General features: G+C 39.9%; 1 protein-coding gene across 3 annotated transcripts in view; it reads right to left on the reverse strand.

Annotated features, from left to right (window-relative positions):
* traf3 (TNF receptor-associated factor 3) overlaps window positions 1-20,259 on the reverse strand; it is a 70,776-nt gene that overhangs the window by 45,019 nt on the left and 5,498 nt on the right. For all 3 annotated transcript variants that reach the window (XM_061925202.2, XM_061925203.2, XM_061925201.2), the window contains exon 2: window positions 3,340-3,496. In XM_061925202.2, the coding sequence (XP_061781186.1) occupies window positions 3,340-3,493 (154 nt within the window). In that variant the 5' untranslated portion in view covers window positions 3,494-3,496. The remainder of the gene's footprint in view (window positions 1-3,339; window positions 3,497-20,259) is intronic.

The raw sequence follows: 20,259 nt of genomic DNA on the forward strand, positions 1-20,259 counted from the left end.
ATATCTTCGGGCTAAAATCAACAGGAAGTTGGCAATTCCCCCTTCAAGACAAAAAAGTACTAAAAACAGTCACTTTTGCCTCTTTGAGCTGTAATTTGACCCCCTTAACATGCTTCAAAACTCACCAAACTTAACACACACATCAGGACTGGCTAAAACTGTGATCTAATGAAAAAACCTAACCCCAAAACTCAAAATTGCGCTCTAGCGCCCCCTAGGAAAAGAAAAAAAAAACAGACTGCCTGTAACTCCCACTAGGAAGGTCGGAGAGACATGAAACAAAAACCTCTATGTAGGTCTGACTTAGACCTAGTTCTCATAATTGTATGTCTTCGGGCTAAAATCAACAGGAAGTTGGCAATTCCCCCTTCAAGACAAAAAAGTACTAAAAACAGTCACTTTTGCCTCTTTGAGCTGTAATTTGACCCCCTTAACATGCTTCAAAACTCACCAAACTTAACACACACATCAGGACTGGCTAAAACTGTGATCTAATGAAAAAACCTAACCCCAAAACTCAAAATTGCGCTCTAGCGCCCCCTAGGAAAAAAAAAAAACAGACTGCCTGTAACTCCCACTAGGAAGGTCGGAGAGACATGAAACAAAAACCTCTATGTAGGTCTGACTTAGACCTAGTTCTCATAATTCTATGTCTTCGGGCTAAAATCAACAGGAAGTTGGCAATTCCCCCTTCAAGACAAAAAAGTACTAAAAACAGTCACTTTTGCCTCTTTGAGCTGTAATTTGACCCCCTTAACATGCTTCAAAACTCACCAAACTTAACACACACATCAGGACTGGCTAAAACTGTGATCTAATGAAAAAACCTAACCCCAAATCTAAAAATTGTGCTCTACAGCAATTTTTGAATAAAACTGATAAAAAACTGCTCCTCGGAAGAAAAAAATTACAAAACTGCCTGTAACTCCCACTGGGAAGGTCGGAGAGACATGAAACAAAAACCTCTCCGTAGGTCTCACTTAGACCTACATTTCATTAATTGACAACCCCCAGCAAAAATCAACAGGAAGTTTGCTATTCCCCCTTCAACACAACATTTTTGTAAAAACCCGTCACCTTTCTTCAAACATTATCTCCTCTGAGCGCGTTTGTTGTTTCGGCTTCAAACTAACACAGGAGAGAGATTGAACCCTTCTGATTAAAAGTTGGTGAAAGAGTTGTGATACCTGCTCCGGTTTTGATTTTATGACCCTTCAAAGACCCGCTGCACTGATGCTCCTGCGGTGCTGTTTTTTTAAGATGGCTGCTCAAAAGCAGGAAGCACCAACGTGCCCACACAATGCAGACAAGGTAGGTACACTAGACAAAAGTCTTGGGACACTTCAGACTACAAGTAGACAAAAGTATTGGGACACTTAGGACTAGCACCTGCCAAATACGCGGGCCCGTCCAACGCTGCTTGCAGCTTTAATTTGTATTTATTTTTTGGGTAACAGCAGTCAATATTTATTTTTATTTTTTCTTAAAAAATAAAAGTGAGCTTTTGTTAAACCAAGTATTGTGTTTTTTTTCCGTACACAACAACCTATCTGGCTTCGATAAGAGAATCAATAAGGAATCGGTTCGATAAGAGGATTTGATAATGGCATCGAAATCGATAATTTCTTAACAAACATCATCCCTATGTATATATAGTATACATATACGTACATATGTTTATATACAGGTAAAAGCCAGTAAATTAGAATATTTTGAAAAACTTGATTTATTTCAGTAATTGCATTCAAAAGGTGTAACTTGTACATTATATTTATTCATTGCACACAGACTGATGCATTCAAATGTTTATTTCATTTAATTTTGATGATTTGAAGTGGCAACAAATGAAAATCCAAAATTCCGTGTGTCACAAAATTTGAATATTACTTAAGGCTAATACAAAAAAGGGATTTTTAGAAATGTTGGCCAACTGAAAAGTATGAAAATGAAAAATATGAGCATGTACAATACTCAATACTTGGTTGGAGCTCCTTTTGCCTCAATTACTGCGTTAATGCGGCGTGGCATGGAGTCGATGAGTTTTTGGCACTGCTCAGGTGTTATGAGAGCCCAGGTTGCTCTGATAGTGGCCTTCAACTCTTCTGCGTTTTTGGGTCTGGCATTCTGCATCTTCCTTTTCACAATACCCCACAGATTTTCTATGGAGCTAAGGTCAGTGGAGTTGGCGGGCCAATTTAGAACAGAAATACCATGGTCCGTAAACCAGGCACGGGTAGATTTTGCGCTGTGTGCAGGCGCTAAGTCCTGTTGGAACTTGAAATCTCCATCTCCATAGAGCAGGTCAGCAGCAGGAAGCATGAAGTGCTCTAAAACTTGCTGGTAGACGGCTGCGTTGACCCTGGATCTCAGGAAACAGAGTGGACCGACACCAGCAGATGACATGGCACCCAAACCATCACTGATGGTGGAAACTTTACACTAGACTTCAGGCAACGTGGATCCTGTGCCTCTCCTGTCTTCCTCCAGACTCTGGGACCTCGATTTCCATAGGAAATGCAAAATTTGCATGGTTGGGTGATGGTTTGGGGTGCCATGTCATCTGTTGGTGTCGGTCCACTCTGTTTCCTGAGATCCAGGGTCAACGCAGCCGTCTACCAGCAAGTTTTAGAGCACTTCATGCTTCCTGCTGCTGACCTGCTCTATGGAGATGGAGATTTCAAGTTCCAACAGGACTTGGCGCCTGCACACAGCGCAAAATCTACCCGTGCCTGGTTTACGGACCATGGTATTTCTGTTCTAAATTGGCCCGCCAACTCCCCTGACCTTAGCCCCATAGAAAATCTGTGGGGTATTGTGAAAAGGAAGATGCAGAATGCCAGACCCAAAAACGCAGAAGAGTTGAAGGCCACTATCAGAGCAACCTGGGCTCTCATAACACCTGAGCAGTGCCAGAAACTCATCGACTCCATGCCACGCCGCATTAACGCAGTAATTGAGGCAAAAGGAGCTCCAACCAAGTATTGAGTATTGTACATGCTCATATTTTTCATTTTCATACTTTTCAGTTGGCCAACATTTCTAAAAATCCCTTTTTTGTATTAGCCTTAAGTAATATTCTAATTTTGTGACACACGGAATTTTGGATTTTCATTTGTTGCCACTTCAAATCATCAAAATTAAATGAAATAAACATTTGAATGCATCAGTCTGTGTGCAATGAATAAATATAATGTACAAGTTACACCTTTTGAATGCAATTACTGAAATAAATCAAGTTTTTCAAAATATTCTAATTTACTGGCTTTTACCTGTATATGTACAAATATATACAGTGATATGTACACACATGAAATAAAAGTAAAGCGTGTAAAACATCACCTTGTGAAGAGTCGCTAGGAGGCCACGGATTGGCTGGTCGGTTGGGAGGCAGGGTGATGAGAGGGGCCACAGACAGAGGCGGAGCAAGGGAGGGCGCCACCTGCTGGAGGGGAACCTGTACCTCCCTCCCGTCAACACTGTGTCCAGCTGACATGACCTGGCGCACACACACACACACACACACACACACACACACACACACACACACGGTAAATGTGACAAAAAAAAGGTTTTTACATTGTCATTATGGGGTGTTCTGTGTAGAATTTTGAGGACAAAAATAAATGTATTCCATTTTGTAATGATAGTGTAATGTGGGGAAATCAAGCATTGACAATACTTTCCACATGTACAGTATACATATATATGTATAAGTAGTGTTAGTGTTTATGTGTAAATATACTTGATACAAATAGTACTACTGTATACCTGTACAATTATACAAGTATTATAAGTGTATACATGTACAAGTAGAATTACTGTATTCATGTGTAAATATACTTATTACAAATAGTATTACTGTATATATGCACATTTATACAAGTAGTATTAGTGTATATATGTACAAGTAGTATTACAGTATTCATGTGTAAATATACTTGATACAAATAGCATTACTGTATACAAGTACAATTATACAAGTAGTATTAGTGTACACATGTACAATTATACTAGTAGTATTAGTATATACATGTACAATTATACAAGTAGTATTAGTGTATACAAGTACAATTATACAAGTAGTATTAGTGTATACATGTACAATTATACAAGTAGTATTAGTGTATACAAGTACAATTATACAAGTAGTATTAGTGTATACATGTATAATCATACAAGTAGTATTAGTGTATACATGTATAATTATACAAGTAGTATTACTGTATACATGTATAATCATACAAGTAGTATTAGTGTATACATGTATAATTATACAAGTAGTATTAGTATATACATGTACAATTATACAAGTAGTATTAGTGTATACAAGTACAATTATACAAGTAGTATTAGTGTATACATGTATAATCATACAAGTAGTATTAGTGTATACATGTATAATTATACAAGTAGTATTACTGTATACATGAACAATTATACAAGTAGTATTAGTGTATACAAGTACAATTATACAAGTAGTATTAGTGTATACATGTATAATCATACAAGTAGTATTAATGTATACATGTATAATTATACAAGTAGTATTACTGTATACATGAACAATTATACAAGTAGTATTAGTGTATACATGTATAATTATACAAGTAGTATTACTGTATACATGAACAATTATACAAGTAGTATTAGTGTATACATGTACAATTATAACAAGTAGTATTAGTGTATACATGTATAATTATACAAGTAGTATTAGTGTATACATGTACAATTATACACATAGTATTATTGTATACATGTACAATTATACAAGTAGTATTATTGTATACATGTACAATTATACTAGTATTATTGTATACATGTATAACTATACAAGTAGTACCGGTATTAGTGTATACATGTATAATTATACAAGTAGTATTAGTGTATACATGTATAATATATAAGTAGTATTACTGTATACATGTATAATTATACAAGTAGTATTAGTGTATACATGTACAATTATAACAAGTAGTATTAGTGTATACTTGTATAATTATACAAGTAGTATTAGTGTACACATGTACAATTATACACGTAGTATTATTGTATACATGTACAATTATACAAGTAGTATTATTGTATACATGTACAATTATACTAGTATTATTGTATACATGTATAACTATACAAGTAGTATTAGTGTATACATGTATAATTATACAAGTAGTATTAGTGTATACATGTATAATATACAAGTAGTATTACTGTATACATGTACGATTATACAAGTAGTATTAGTGTATACATGTACAATTATACAAGTAGTATTAGTGTATACATGTACAATTATAACAAGTAGTATTAGTGTATACTTGTATAATTATACAAGTAGTATTAGTGTACACATGTACAATTATACACGTAGTATTATTGTATACATGTACAATTATACAAGTAGTATTATTGTATACATGTACAATTATACTAGTATTATTGTATACATGTATAACTATACAAGTAGTATTAGTGTATACATGTATAATTATACAAGTAGTATTAGTGTATACATGTATAATATACAAGTAGTATTACTGTATACATGTACGATTATACAAGTAGTATTAGTGTATACATGTACAATTATACAAGTAGTATTAGTGTATACATGCACGATTATACAAGTAGTATTAGTGCAGTGACGTGCTGTCAGGAGAGGCAAGTGGGGCAGTGCCTCACCTTGCCACCAGGTGGCTTAACCATGAGATGTTCAAAAACGAAGTAATAAAATAAAATAAGTTTGAATATTTCTCTTTAGGTCTATGCTGTCTTTTATTATAATGTTTATTTATTCATTTGATAAGGAAAATCACTACACAAGCACTTAAAAAATCTACACTTATTTGTCACCAATTTTTATGCAATTAATCCTACCTGCTATAGTTATGTGTAAATGATTCCACTTTTCCAGATCAGATTCAAATCTTGTCAATTAAGGGTATAAAGTTATTCTTGTAGAGATCTGGCATCTTATGACAAATGTGCACACCCAAGTATTTAAAGCTGTTTCTAGATCAGTGGTTCTTAACCTGGGTTCGATCTAACCCTAGTGGGAGCATGAAGTGCTCTAAAACTTGCTGGTAGACGGCTGCGTTGACCCTGGATCTCAGGAAACAGAGTGGACCGACACCAGCAGATGACATGGCACCCCAAACCATCACCCAACCATGCAAATTTTGCATTTCCTTTGGAAATCGAGGTCCCAGAGTCTGGAGGAAGACAGGAGAGGCACAGGATCCACGTTGCCTGAAGTCTAGTGTAAAGTTTCCACCATCAGTGATGGTTTGGGGTGCCATGTCATCTGCTGGTGTCGGTCCACTCTGTTTCCTGAGATCCAGGGTCAACGCAGCCGTCTACCAGCAAGTTTTAGAGCACTTCATGCTTCCTGCTGCTGACCTGCTCTATGGAGATGGAGATTTCAAGTTCCAACAGGACTTGGCGCCTGCACACAGCGCAAAATCTACCCGTGCCTGGTTTACGGACCATGGTATTTCTGTTCTAAATTGGCCCGCCAACTCCCCTGACCTTAGCCCCATAGAAAATCTGTGGGGTATTGTGAAAAGGAAGATGCAGAATGCCAGACCCAAAAACGCAGAAGAGTTGAAGGCCACTATCAGAGCAACCTGGGCTCTCATAACACCTGAGCAGTGCCAGAAACTCATCGACTCCATGCCACGCCGCATTAACGCAGTAATTGAGGCAAAAGGAGCTCCAACCAAGTATTGAGTATTGTACATGCTCATATTTTTCATTTTCATACTTTTCAGTTGGCCAACATTTCTAAAAATCCCTTTTTTGTATTAGCCTTAAGTAATATTCTAATTTTGTGACACACGGAATTTTGGATTTTCATTTGTTGCCACTTCAAATCATCAAAATTAAATGAAATAAACATTTGAATGCATCAGTCTGTGTGCAATGAATAAATATAATGTACAAGTTACACCTTTTGAATGCAATTACTGAAATAAATCAAGTTTTTCAAAATATTCTAATTTACTGGCTTTTACCTGTATGTTCCAAACCGCATCTACTGATTCCTTTACTAAAACTAGACGATTTAAGTGCAATAGATAGAGGTTCAATTGCCATAGCAAACAAACAACGGGCCCAGATGACACACCCTTGCCGGGTTCCCCTGCTAAGTGAAAAATATTGGGATTTCATCCCATTAGTGCTTACGGACACTTTAGGGTTAGAATATAATAGTACTATCCAAGATATGTAAGTGGGGATTTCAGTTTATCCAGAAAATTCATCATAGCCGTTTTATCGGTTGGAGATTGAGAGGTACAGTGGGGCAAAAAAGTATTTAGTCAGCCACCGATTGTGCAAGTTCTCCCACTTAAAATGATGACAGAGGTCTGTAATTTTCATCATAGGTACACTTCAACTGTGAGAGACAGAATGTGGGAAAACAATCCAGGAATTCACATTGTAGGAATTTTAAAGAATTTATTTGTAAATTATGGTGGAAAATAAGTATTTGGTCACTTCAAACAAGGAAGATCTCTGGCTCTCACAGACCTGTAACTTCTTCTTTAAGAAGCTCTTCTGTCCTCCACTCGTTACCTGTCTTAATGGCACCTGTTTGAACTCGTTATCTGTATAAAAGACACCTGTCCACACCCTCAAACAGTCAGACTCCAAACTCCACTATGGCCAAGACCAAAGAGCTGTCGAAGGACACCAGGAGAAGAATTGTAGACCTGCACCAGACTGTGAAGAGTGAATCTACAATAGGCAAGCAGCTTGGTGTGAAAAAATCAACTGTGGGAGCAATTATCAGAAAATGGAAGACATACAAGACCACTGATAATCTCCCTCAATCTGGGGCTCCACGCAAGATCTCATCCCGTGGGGTCAAAATGATCATGAGAACGGTGAGCAAAAATCCCAGAACCACACGGGGGGACCTGGTGAATGACCTGCAGAGAGCTGGGACCAAAGTAACAAAGGTTACCATCAGTAACACACTACGCCGACAGGGAATCAAATCCTGCAGTGCCAGACGTGTCCCCCTGCTTAAGCCAGTGCATGTCCAGGCCCGTCTGAAGTTTGCCAGAGAGCACATGGATGATACAGCAGAGGATTGGGAGAATGTCATGTGGTCAGATGAAACCAAAATAGAACGTTTTGGTATAAACTCAACTCGTCGTGTTTGGAGGAAGAAGAATACTGAGTTGCATCCCAAGAACACCATACCTACTGTGAAGCATGGGGGTGGAAACATCATGCTTTGGGGCTGTTTTTCTGCTAAGGGGACAGGCCGACTGATCCGTGTTAAGGAAAGAATGAATGGGGCCATGTATCGTGAGATTTTGAGCCAAAACCTCCTTCCATCAGTGAGAGCTTTGAAGATGAAACGTGGCTGGGTCTTCCAGCATGACAATGATGCCAAACACACCGCCTGGGCAACGAAGGAGTGACTCCGTAAGAAGCATTTGAAAGTCCTGGAGTGGCCTAGCCAGTCTCCAGACCTCAACCCCATAGAAAATCTGTGGAGGGAGTGGAAAGTCCGTGTTGCTCGGCGACAGCCCCAAAACATCACTGCTCTCGAGAAGATCTGCATGGAGGAATGGGCCAAAATACTAGCTACTGTGTGTGCAAACCTGGTAAAGACCTATAGTAATCGTTTGACCTCTGTTATTGCCAACAAAGGTTATATTACAAAGTATTGAGTTGAATTTTTGTTATTGACCAAATACTTATTTTCCACCATAATTTACAAATAAATTCTTTAAAAATCCTACAATGTGAATTCCTGGATTTTTTTCCCACATTCTGTCTCTCACAGTTGAAGTGTACCTATGATGAAAATTACAGACCTCTGTCATCATTTTAAGTGGGAGAACTTGCACAAGTGGTGGCTGACTAAATACTTTTTTGCCCCACTGTATATACGTAGTTCAGAGTAAAAGGTTTTAAAAGTCTCATTTATAACTGAAGGCATTGTTGTTAATTCACTTGACAAAGTTGTAATCTGTTTAATTTGCTGGGAAATGGTTTGGTTTTTAATTTGATGTGATAGAAGGCATCCTGCTTTCTCACCATGTTCATAAAGAACTCCACGTGATTTTAAAAATAAGCTTTTCAATTTCTTCTGTTGACATCAAATTGAATTCCATTTGAAGGTTTTGTCTCTGTTTATCTAGTTCAGGTGATGGTGAAATTACCAATTGTCTGTCCAATTATGTTATGCTCATCTCCGTAATATCGCTAAAATTCGTTCTATTTTATCCACTAGCGACGCTGAGATCATTATTCATGCGTTCGTTACGTCTCGTCTCGATTACTGTAACGTATTATTTTCGGGGCTCCCTATGTCTAGCATTAAAAAATTACAGTTGGTACAAAATGCGGCTGCTAGACTTTTGACAAGAACAAGAAAGTTTGATCATATTACGCCTATACTGGCTCACCTGCACTGGCTTCCTGTGCACTTAAGATGTGACTTTAAGGTTTTACTACTTACGTATAAAATACTACACGGTCTAGCTCCGTCCTATCTTGTCGATTGCATTGTACCATATGTCCCGACAAGAAATCTGCGTTCAAAGAACTCCGGCTTATTAGTGATTCCCAGAGCCCAAAAAAAGTCTGCGGGCTATAGAGCGTTTTCTATTCGGGCTCCAGTACTATGGAATGCCCTCCCGGTAACAATTAGAGATGCTACCTCAGTAGAAGCATTTAAGTCCCATCTTAAAACTCATTTGTATACTCTAGCCTTTAAATAGCCCCCCTGTTAGACCAGTTGATCTGCCGTTTCTTTTCTTTTCTCCTCTGCTCCCCTTTTCCTTGAGGGGGAAGACCTTGCCAAAAGAGACCTTTCCAGCCGGCGTCATCATAAAAGCTAACTCGAAGGGATGGATGGATGAAGAAAAGATGAGCGAGTGGTTAAGGGAAGTTTACGCGAAGAGGCCGGGTGGCTTTTTTCACACAGCTCCGAAGGCGAACACACCTTCACTAAGACGGGCAGACAGCGCCGGACGACATACGCCAACATTTGCCAGTGGATCGTAAATGCCTGGGCAGATATTTCGGTCACAACTGTGGTCCGAGCTTTCCGGAAGGCAGGATTCACAGAACTACTGGACAACAACAGCGACACTGACTCCGATGACTTCTACGAGACGGAACCGGCCATTTTGCATCCCACGCTTGCGCAACTTTTCAATTCGGACACCGAAGACGAAGAATTCGAAGGATTTACGAATGAAGAATAACTTCAGAAGGTGAGCGCTATGTTTATTTTGTGTGTTGTGACATTAACGTTCGAGCAACATTATGTTGCTATTGCTCTACACCATTTTGAATTTTACTATGTTTGTGATTGCACATTTGCGTACATTTTGGGACAGAGTTGTTAGAACGCTGGTTTTCAATATATTATTAAAGTTTGACTGAACTATCTGACTGTTTTTTTGACATTCCCTTTAGCGCAACGTAGGCGCGGCTTATAATCCGGGGCGGCTTATTGGTGGACAAAGTTATGAAATATGTAATTCATTGAAGGTGCGGCTAATAATCCGGTGCGCCTTATAGTGCGGAAAATACGGTACCCACATATGCGGTCCTCTCCAAGGTTTCTCATAGTCATTCACATCGACGTCCCACTGGGGTGAGTTTTTCCTTGCCCGTATGTGGGCTTTGTACCGAGGATGTCGTTGTGGCTTGTGCAGCCCTTTGAGACACTTGTGATTTAGGGCTATATAAATAAAGATTGATTGATTGATTGATGATGAGCTGTTTCTTTTTGTTTTTCCATTTTATTAAGTTTTGCACAGTACAATATAATTTCTCCTCGCATTGCCATTTAATGTTTCCCAAAGTAAGGATGGGGAAATTGTATCACTCTTATTAGTAATAAGGAAATCATCAATTACTTTAGAGAACATTTTACAGAACCCGTCATTGTTCAACAGTGTGCAATCCAGCCTCCATAAAGGGCGTGTTTTTTGTAAGAGTGAAAATGAAAGGTCAAGCAACAATGGAGTAAGGTCAGGTATTCTATGTTATCGACAACAGGAAGGAAGTAATTATCAATAGAGAAATAATCAATTCTTGAGATTGTTTTATGAACCTGAGAATAAAAAGAAAATTATTTTTTATCCTGATGGAGAAAGCGCCATGGGTCCACGCTTCCTATTGGATCCATATAATGAAATTGCTTTAGCCATTTTAGAAGAAGTTTGCCTTGGGCAAGATTTATCTAACAAAGGATGTATTGCGCAGTTTATATCACCCCCTAAAATTAAGTGGTGAGAATTTAAATCTGGTAAAAGTGAAAATACTCTCTTAGCAAATGCCTCATCATCCGAGTTTTGTGCATACAAATTGACAAGAACTACCGATTCTTTTTTAAGGGAGCCTGAGACTATGACAAACCGGCCTTGGTAGTCAGCTGTAACATTTGTTGGACTAAACTGTACTTTCTTATGTATTAGAATCGCGGTACCCCTTGTTTTACTACTAAAATTGGAGTGGAAACTTTGATCAACCCATGAGTCTTTCAACCTATGACGATCTTTCGTAACCAAGTGTCTCCTGTAAAAAAGCAATTTCCGTTTTAAGATTTTTTAAAGGCCTACTGAAACCAGAGGTGTGGACTCGAGTCACATGACTTGGACTCGAGTCAGACTCGAGTCATGAATTTGATGACTTTAGACTCGACTTGACAAAACGTAAAAAGACTTGCAACTCGACTTAGACTTTAACATCAATGACTTGTGACTTCACTTGGACTTGAGCCTTTTGAATTGACATGACTTGACATGACTTGCTACTTTCCCCAAAACCCAAAGATGAAAAAGTTATTCGGGAGCGCTCCGTGTTTTTCATTGTGTACTTGTCTATCAGCGTTGCGTGTGTCAGCTGGTGTGCTCTCAGTACAACAGCCAATCAAATTAGATCTACTTTGTTTTCATCACACAGCATTCATCCAATCAAATTGCAGGACAACCAACGAAGAAGACATGTCCAAACCACACGCCAGTGAACAAAAAATGATACCTAAAATAATTTTGTTTGGGTATAAAAATTACGAGGTGGTCAACACAAAACGGTTTGCAGTATGCAACACATGCGGTTCCAAAATTACTGATGGAGAGGCAACAACTTCCAACTTCGTCCGGCATTTGAAGTTGCACAAAGAACGGTAAGTTTTGAATGTAAGATAACGTTTATTGGCTAAGTAACGTGACTTTTATTTGCTGTGTAGTTAAATCAGTGAGGCTGTAAACTCACTGCTAACGTTATAACGTTATTGCAAACACGGGAATCTGTTGCAGTTCACTACCTTATTCATACTTTTTGTTCAGTGATTTTTTTTTAAGCAGGGTTACGTTAGTCAATATATCACACGTAACGTTAGACGGCGGTCAGCAGCACCGCGTATTTTAGCCACCTAAAAAAAGACAAAAATAGTAAAATAAAGGTCAGTTAAAATGTATACTATATTATGAATATGTGTACCGTTTTAGCTAGCTTTCTGACATACTGTTGGTTGTTTACCTCAGTGGTCCCCAACCACCGGGCCGCGGCCCGGTACCGGTCCGTGGATCGATTGGTATCGGGCCGCACAAGAAATAATTTTTTTTTTTTTTTTTTTTTAATTAAATCAACATAAAAAACACAAGATACACTTACAAGTAGTGCACCAACCCAAAACAACTCTCTCCCCCCTTTTGTTCTGGGCATTGAACATGAAGACTCTTCCTTCACTGTTCCGAGTGGCCATGAGAGTCTTGGCAGTGCCTGCCTCCAGTGCTCCAGTGGAGCGAGTTTTCAGCCATGGTGGCATCATACTACGCCCCCATCGTGCACAAATGACTGACAGACTCTTGGCTAATTTGGTCTTTTGCAAATGCAATGCAGCATAGGGCCCTGACATATAAAAAGTACAACTTTTTTGTTATGTTCACGTATATGTCATGTTTTTTCAATGTTAACACTTTTGTACAAATAAGTACATTTGCACTTTATTTTTCAATGTGTTTGTTCTGTAAAGGAATGAGTTAATGTTTAAAATGACTGGTTAATAGTGCTATTATAAAGTGCAATGTCAGCACAATTTTCTTTCCTGCAATTTAAAATGCACTTGTTTTAATAAATAAATACAGCGTTTGAAAAGCATACACAATCTGTGTTAATATATTAGTCTGTGGTTAAAAGGACTTGAAAGGACTCGAAACTCAAAATGCAGGACTTAGGACTTGACTTGAGACTTTCCAGTCTTGACTTTGGACTTGACTCGGGGCTTGCCTGTCTTGACTCGGGACTTGACTCGGACTTGAGGGCAAAGACTTGAGACTTACTTGTGACTTGCAAAACAATGACTTGGTCCCACCTCTGACTGAAACCCACTACTACCGACCACGCAGTCTGATAGTTTATATATCAATGATGAAAACACATGCCAATATGGCCAGGTTAGCTTACTAAAGTGCAATTTTTTAAATTCCGCGCGAAATATCCTGCTGAAAACGTCTCGTATGATGACGCCAGCGCGTGACGTCACGGATTGTAGAGGACATTTTGGGACAGCATGGTGGCCAGCTATTAAGTCGTCTGTTTTCATCGCAAAATTCCACAGTATTCTGGACATCTGTGTTGGTGAATCTTTTGCAATTTGTTCAATGAACAATGGAGACAGCAAAGAAGAAAGCTGTAGGTGGGAAGCGGTGTATTGCGGCAGGTGTTGTGCCGGATAACTCACCCCCGCCGTAGAATGCACCCCCTGACTGTTGTGCCGGAAAACACAGCCGGTGTTTCATTGTTTACATTCCCGAAAGATGACAGTCAAGCTTTACCATTGGCCTGTGGAGAACTGGGACAACAGAGACTCTTACCAGGAGGACTTTGAGTTGGATAAGCAGACGCGGTGCCGTGAGTACGCATGCAGCTGCGGCTTCCAAACATTTGATCGCTTGCCCGTACGTGCGTGCCGCTATGTGCATGTCACGTACGTAACTTTGGGGACTTTGGGGAAATATATGTGCTGTATGAACTTTGGGGAGGTGAACGGTACTTTGGGCTGTGGGATTGAGTGTGTTGTGCAAGTGTTTGAGTTGTATTGGCGGGTTATATGGACGGGAGGGGGGAGGTGTTTGTTATGCGGGATTAATTTGTGGCATATTAAATATAAGCCTGGTTGTGTTGTGGCTAATAGAGTATATACAGGTAAAAGCCAGTAAATTACAATATTTTGGAAAAACTTGATTTATTTCAGTAATTGCATTCAAAAGGTGTAACTTGTACATTATATTTATTCATTGCACACAGACTGATGCATTCAAATGTTTATTTCATTTAATTTTGATGATTTGAAGTGGCAACAAATGAAAATCCAAAATTCCGTGTGTCACAAAATTAGAATATTACTTAAGGCTAATACAAAAAAGGGATTTTTAGAAATGTTGGCCAACTGAAAAGTATGAAAATGAAAAATATGAGCATGTACAATACTCAATACTTGGTTGGAGCTCCTTTTGCCTCAATTACTGCGTTAATGCGGCGTGGCATGGAGTCGATGAGTTTCTGGCACTGCTCAGGTGTTATGAGAGCCCAGGTTGCTCTGATAGTGGCCTTCAACTCTTCTGCGTTTTTGGGTCTGGCATTCTGCATCTTCCTTTTCACAATACCCCACAGATTTTCTATGGGGCTACGGTCAGGGGAGTTGGCGGGCCAATTTAGAACAGAAATACCATGGTCCGTAAACCAGGCACGGGTAGATTTTGCGCCGTGTGCAGGCGCCAAGTCCTGTTGGAACTTGAAATCTCCATCTCCATAGAGCAGGTCAGCAGCAGGAAGCATGAAGTGCTCTAAAACTTGCTGGTAGACGGCTGCGTTGACCCTGGATCTCAGGAAACAGAGTGGACCGACACCAGCAGATGACATGGCACCCCAAACCATCACTGATGGTGGAAACTTTACACTAGACTTCAGGCAACGTGGATCCTGTGCCTCTCCTGTCTTCCTCCAGACTCTGGGACCTCGATGTCCAAAGGAAATGCAAAATTTGCATGGTTGGGTGATGGTTTGGGGTGCCGTGTCATCTGCTGGTGTCGGTCCACTCTGTTTCCTGAGATCCAGGGTCAACGCAGCCGTCTACCAGCAAGTTTTAGAGCACTTCATGCTTCCTGCTGCTGACCTGCTCTATGGAGATGGAGATTTCAAGTTCCAACAGGACTTGGCGCCTGCACACAGCGCAAAATCTACCCGTGCCTGGTTTACGGACCATGGTATTTCTGTTCTAAATTGGCCCGCCAACTCCCCTGACCTTAGCCCCATAGAAAATCTGTGGGGTATTGTGAAAAGGAAGATGCAGAATGCCAGACCCAAAAACGCAGAAGAGTTGAAGGCCACTATCAGAGCAACCTGGGCTCTCATAACACCTGAGCAGTGCCAGAAACTCATCGACTCCATGCCACGTCGCATTAACGCAGTAATACATGGTGTTTACGTGACGTCACACATCCGGGTTATCCCGGGTCATCCGCCATCTTGGGAGGCAAACAAAACACACCTGGCCTAGTTGACACGCTTCACGATTATTGACAATAGCTTCGAGCAAACACTGGTGAAAGGCGCATAATGGTTATTTCCTGTTGGGTGAATGGATGTACAAATCGACCGGATGGATCAGTGCAGCGAGGATTTTTCAGTATTCCTAAAATTAGACACAACGAAGGAGAACAGACAAGGAAAATCAGCGAGGAGAGACGACGCTTGTGGTTGGCAAGCATCAACAGGAAAGAGGAGCCATCTCAACATTCCAAAATATGTTCTGATCACTTTGTAACAGGTAGGATTACGTCTCAATCTGTTTATTAAACATTTTAGAACGATGTATTGTTTATTTTTTTGTCAATTTGCTATTCTCGAAGCCCTTTATGGGATGGACCACGAAAGCGAAAGCCCCCCCCCCCCCTCAGGATATATAGCGCCCATCTCAGCCCAGGTTGCTTGTACACGAAATGAGTTGTAGATCTCAATGGATAAAATATTTAGGTATCAACCTTGTCATAAGTTAGATACATTAGAGATGCACTTTTGTTTGGTAATTACATAAGTGTTGCAATTGTATAGGCACTGGTGTAATTGACGAGGTAGTTCAAAATGTCTATGTACGTTATGGCCGGGAGGCATTTGTGGTCATACGTGAAACTTTGTTTCGGCACTTCGTACAGGTCAACGCCTATGCATTGTGTCTTCTGGTTGTATCTTTCCAACGTCTGGTTGTCCAAGCCTTCTTTATACTTCTTTTTTGCTGGTTTCTCGGCCATTATGCATACGTTTGTGAACGGGTTCGTATATATGAATTTGCTGGTGTTGTACCGGTGCGCTTGCCTTTCAAAATGGCGGATCGCGCGGAGCATCATGGGAAATCAGTCGGGCGTGAAAACTATGTATAGAAGCAAAAGGAGCTCCAACCAAGTATTGAGTATTGTACATGCTCATATTTTTCATTTTCATACTTTTCAGTTGGCCAACATTTCTAAAAATCCCTTTTTTGTATTAGCCTTAAGTAATATTCTAATTTTGTGACACACGGAATTTTGGATTTTCATTTGTTGCCACTTCAAATCATCAAAATTAAATGAAATAAACATTTGAATGCATCAGTCTGTGTGCAATGAATAAATATAATGTACAAGTTACACCTTTTGAATGCAATTACTGAAATAAATCAAGTTTTTCAAAATATTCTAATTTACTGGCTTTTACCTGTATACGTCTTGTGTTTATTTACTGTTTTAGTCATTCCCAGCTGAATATCAGGTCCCACCCGCCTCTCACAGCATCTTCCCTATCTGAATCGCTCCCACTGCCCTCTAGTCCTTCACTCTCACTTTCCTCATCCATGAATCTTTCATCCTCGCTCAAATTAATGGGGAAATCGTCGCTTTCTCTGTCCGATTCGCTCTCGCTGTTGGTGGCCATGATTGTAAACAATGTGCGGATGTGAGGAGCTCCACAGCCTGTGACGTTACGCACATATCGTCTGCTACTTCCGGTACAGGCAAGGCTTTTTTTTATCAGCGACCAAAAGTTGCAAACTTTATCGTCGATGTTCTCTACTAAATCCTTTCAGCAAAAATACGAAATGACCAAGTATGACACATAGAATGGACCTGCTATCCACAATTAAATAAGAACATCGCATTTCAGTAGGCCTTTAAGTGGGAGAATACACTACCCTTTTTAATTGGACCATTCATGCCTTTGACATTCCAAGACAAAAATCTCAAGCATTATCCTCCTTTTTGATTATTTGCCATAATCACACATATTTTTAAGTGGTGAGAGGAAGCACTACTTAATAAAGGGTAGTATAGTAATATGTACCCAAACAATATCTGTAGGACACATAGCTCAAATTCCCCGAAATCTATGTAAGAGTCTACAATGAAAAAATATGTGCAAAATGAAAATAGCTTGGGGAAACAATTCATATCGGATTGCAAAGGTATAATAACTTAAGCGAATAATTGAAGAAATTAAAATGATAACACTGACAGAAGTAGCCCCTGCTAACCATATTTTGTGGAACATCCAAGTCTCATCAGATTATATGACATTTCAGCAAACATGTATATTCATAATGATAAATGGTAAGTTTGCATCATCAAAAGAGAGAGAGAGAGAGAGAGAAAAGAAAAAAAAAGTTTCTACTTATCAGTGGAAGCGGTAACCTGACTCTCGCCAGATCCTTGTAGTTCACTGAGCTTCACACAAGGATCTGGGCTCGAAGGCAATGCAAACTCCTTCAAGATAGCAAAAAATAACGAACCAATCAGGATCGCCGGGCGGGATTTCATAGATGTGACGTAGCGCCGAAGCGACGGTTTGATTCAAACAACAATGAAATACATCTCCTATTGAGAAGTCCCAGATCCTTGTGTGGAGCTCAGCAAACTACAGGTAAAAGCCAGTAAATTAGAATATTTTGAAAAACTTGATTTATTTCAGTAATTGCATTCAAAAGGTGTAACTTGTACATTATATTTATTCATTGCACACAGACTGATGCATTCAAATGTTTATTTCATTTAATTTTGATGATTTGAAGTGGCAACAAATGAAAATCCAAAATTCCGTGTGTCACAAAATTAGAATATTACTTAAGGCTAATACAAAAAAGGGATTTTTAGAAATGTTGGCCAACTGAAAAGTATGAAAGTGAAAAATATGAGCATGTACAATACGCAATACTTGGTTGGAGCTCCTTTTGCCTCAATTACTGCGTTAATGCGGCGTGGCATGGAGTCGATGAGTTTCTGGCACTGCTCAGGTGTTATGAGAGCCCAGGTTGCTCTGATAGTGGCCTTCAACTCTTCTGCGTTTTTGGGTCTGGCATTCTGCATCTTCCTTTTCACAATACCCCACAGATTTTCTATGGGGCTAAGGTCAGGGGAGTTGGCGGGCCAATTTAGAACAGAAATACCATGGTCCGTAAACCAGGCACGGGTAGATTTTGCGCTGTGTGCAGGCGCCAAGTCCTGTTGGAACTTGAAATCTCTATCTCCATAGAGCAGGTCAGCAGCAGGAAGCATGAAGTGCTCTAAAACTTGCTGGTAGACGGCTGCGTTGACCCTGGATCTCAGGAAACAGAGTGGACCGACACCAGCAGATGACATGGCACCCCAAACCATCACTGATGGTGGAAACTTTACACTAGACTTCAGGCAATGTGGATCCTGTGCCTCTCCTGTCTTCCTCCAGACTCTGGGACCTCGATTTCCAAAGGAAATGCAAAATTTGCATGGTTGGGTGATGGTTTGGGGTGCCATGTCATCTGCTGGTGTCGGTCCACTCTGTTTCCTGAGATCCAGGGTCAATGCAGCCGTCTACCAGCAAGTTTTAGAGCACTTCATGCTTCCTGCTGCTGACCTGCTCTATGGAGATGGAGATTTCAAGTTCCAACAGGACTTGGCGCCTGCACACAGCGCAAAATCTACCCGTGCCTGGTTTACGGACCATGGTATTTCTGTTCTAAATTGGCCCGCCAACTCCCCTGACCTTAGCCCCATAGAAAATCTGTGGGGTATTGTGAAAAGGAAGATGCAGAATGCCAGACCCAAAAACGCAGAAGAGTTGAAGGCCACTATCAGAGCAACCTGGGCTCTCATAACACCTGAGCAGTGCCAGAAACTCATCGACTCCATGCCACGCCGCATTAAAGCAGTAATTGAGGCAAAAGGAGCTCCAACCAAGTATTGAGTATTGTACATGCTCATATTTTTCATTTTCATACTTTTCAGTTGGCCAACATTTCTAAAAATCCCTTTTTTGTATTAGCCTTAAGTAATATTCTAATTTTGTGACACACGGAATTTCGGATTTTCATTTGTTGCCACTTCAAATCATCAAAATTAAATGAAATAAACATTTGAATGCATCAGTCTGTGTGCAATGAATAAATATAATGTACAAGTTACACCTTTTGAATGCAATTACTGAAATAAATCAAATTTTTCAAAATATTCTAATTTACTGGCTTTTACCTGTACAAGGATCTGGCAAGAGTCAGGTTATGGAAGCGGTGCGCTCATCAAAAAAGTCCTGAGCTTTCTGTGGAGAGTCAAAGTAGAAGTTCTCATTCCCAAATGAGACTTGGAGACGGGCAGGATGCAGTAGACGGAATTTGAGCGTGTTTAATAGCGTTCAATGCGGCCCGTTTTTCTTGGTTTATGCTTTCTATGTGATGTTGGTGTGGTTCCTGTATATTTTGATCATTTTCACGGTCAAAATCGCAGAAATTCCGTGTTTCCTGATCAGCAGAGCAAGGCAGACAAGAAGTGAAGCAGACACAGGTGGTGCCTCCACGGTTACACACAAAGTGTATTGAGCGTGTACGTGCGAGGGGTGTGTGCTTGTTGTCACGGGGAAAAGGCAAGCCATGAGACAACAAGTACCTCTGCCTCACAGTAGGGGGCGATATATTGTCAACTTGCACTTCAATGCCTCAGTAGTACTCTGACTCGCCACACTGGGAGAAGTGGGGGCGCTCAGGCGAGCAGACAAATTTCTCTCCAGTGGAAGCCAGCCTTTTTTTTTTAAACTATTTACAACAAACATGGCATTTTTATTAGAGTAAGCCAGCGTTTGTGGGTGTTTTTTGCCAGATGCAAAAATATTGTTTTATTGCTTGGAATGAAATTGAATTAAATGAATGTGTCTGCCAATATGGAGGATTATATACTGTATCCAAGATTAAATACTTCTCTAAACTGGACTTTAAGACAAAATAAA

This window comes from Nerophis lumbriciformis, linkage group LG29, assembly GCF_033978685.3.
Source record: "Nerophis lumbriciformis linkage group LG29, RoL_Nlum_v2.1, whole genome shotgun sequence".
Lineage (NCBI taxonomy): Eukaryota > Metazoa > Chordata > Actinopteri > Syngnathiformes > Syngnathidae > Nerophis > Nerophis lumbriciformis.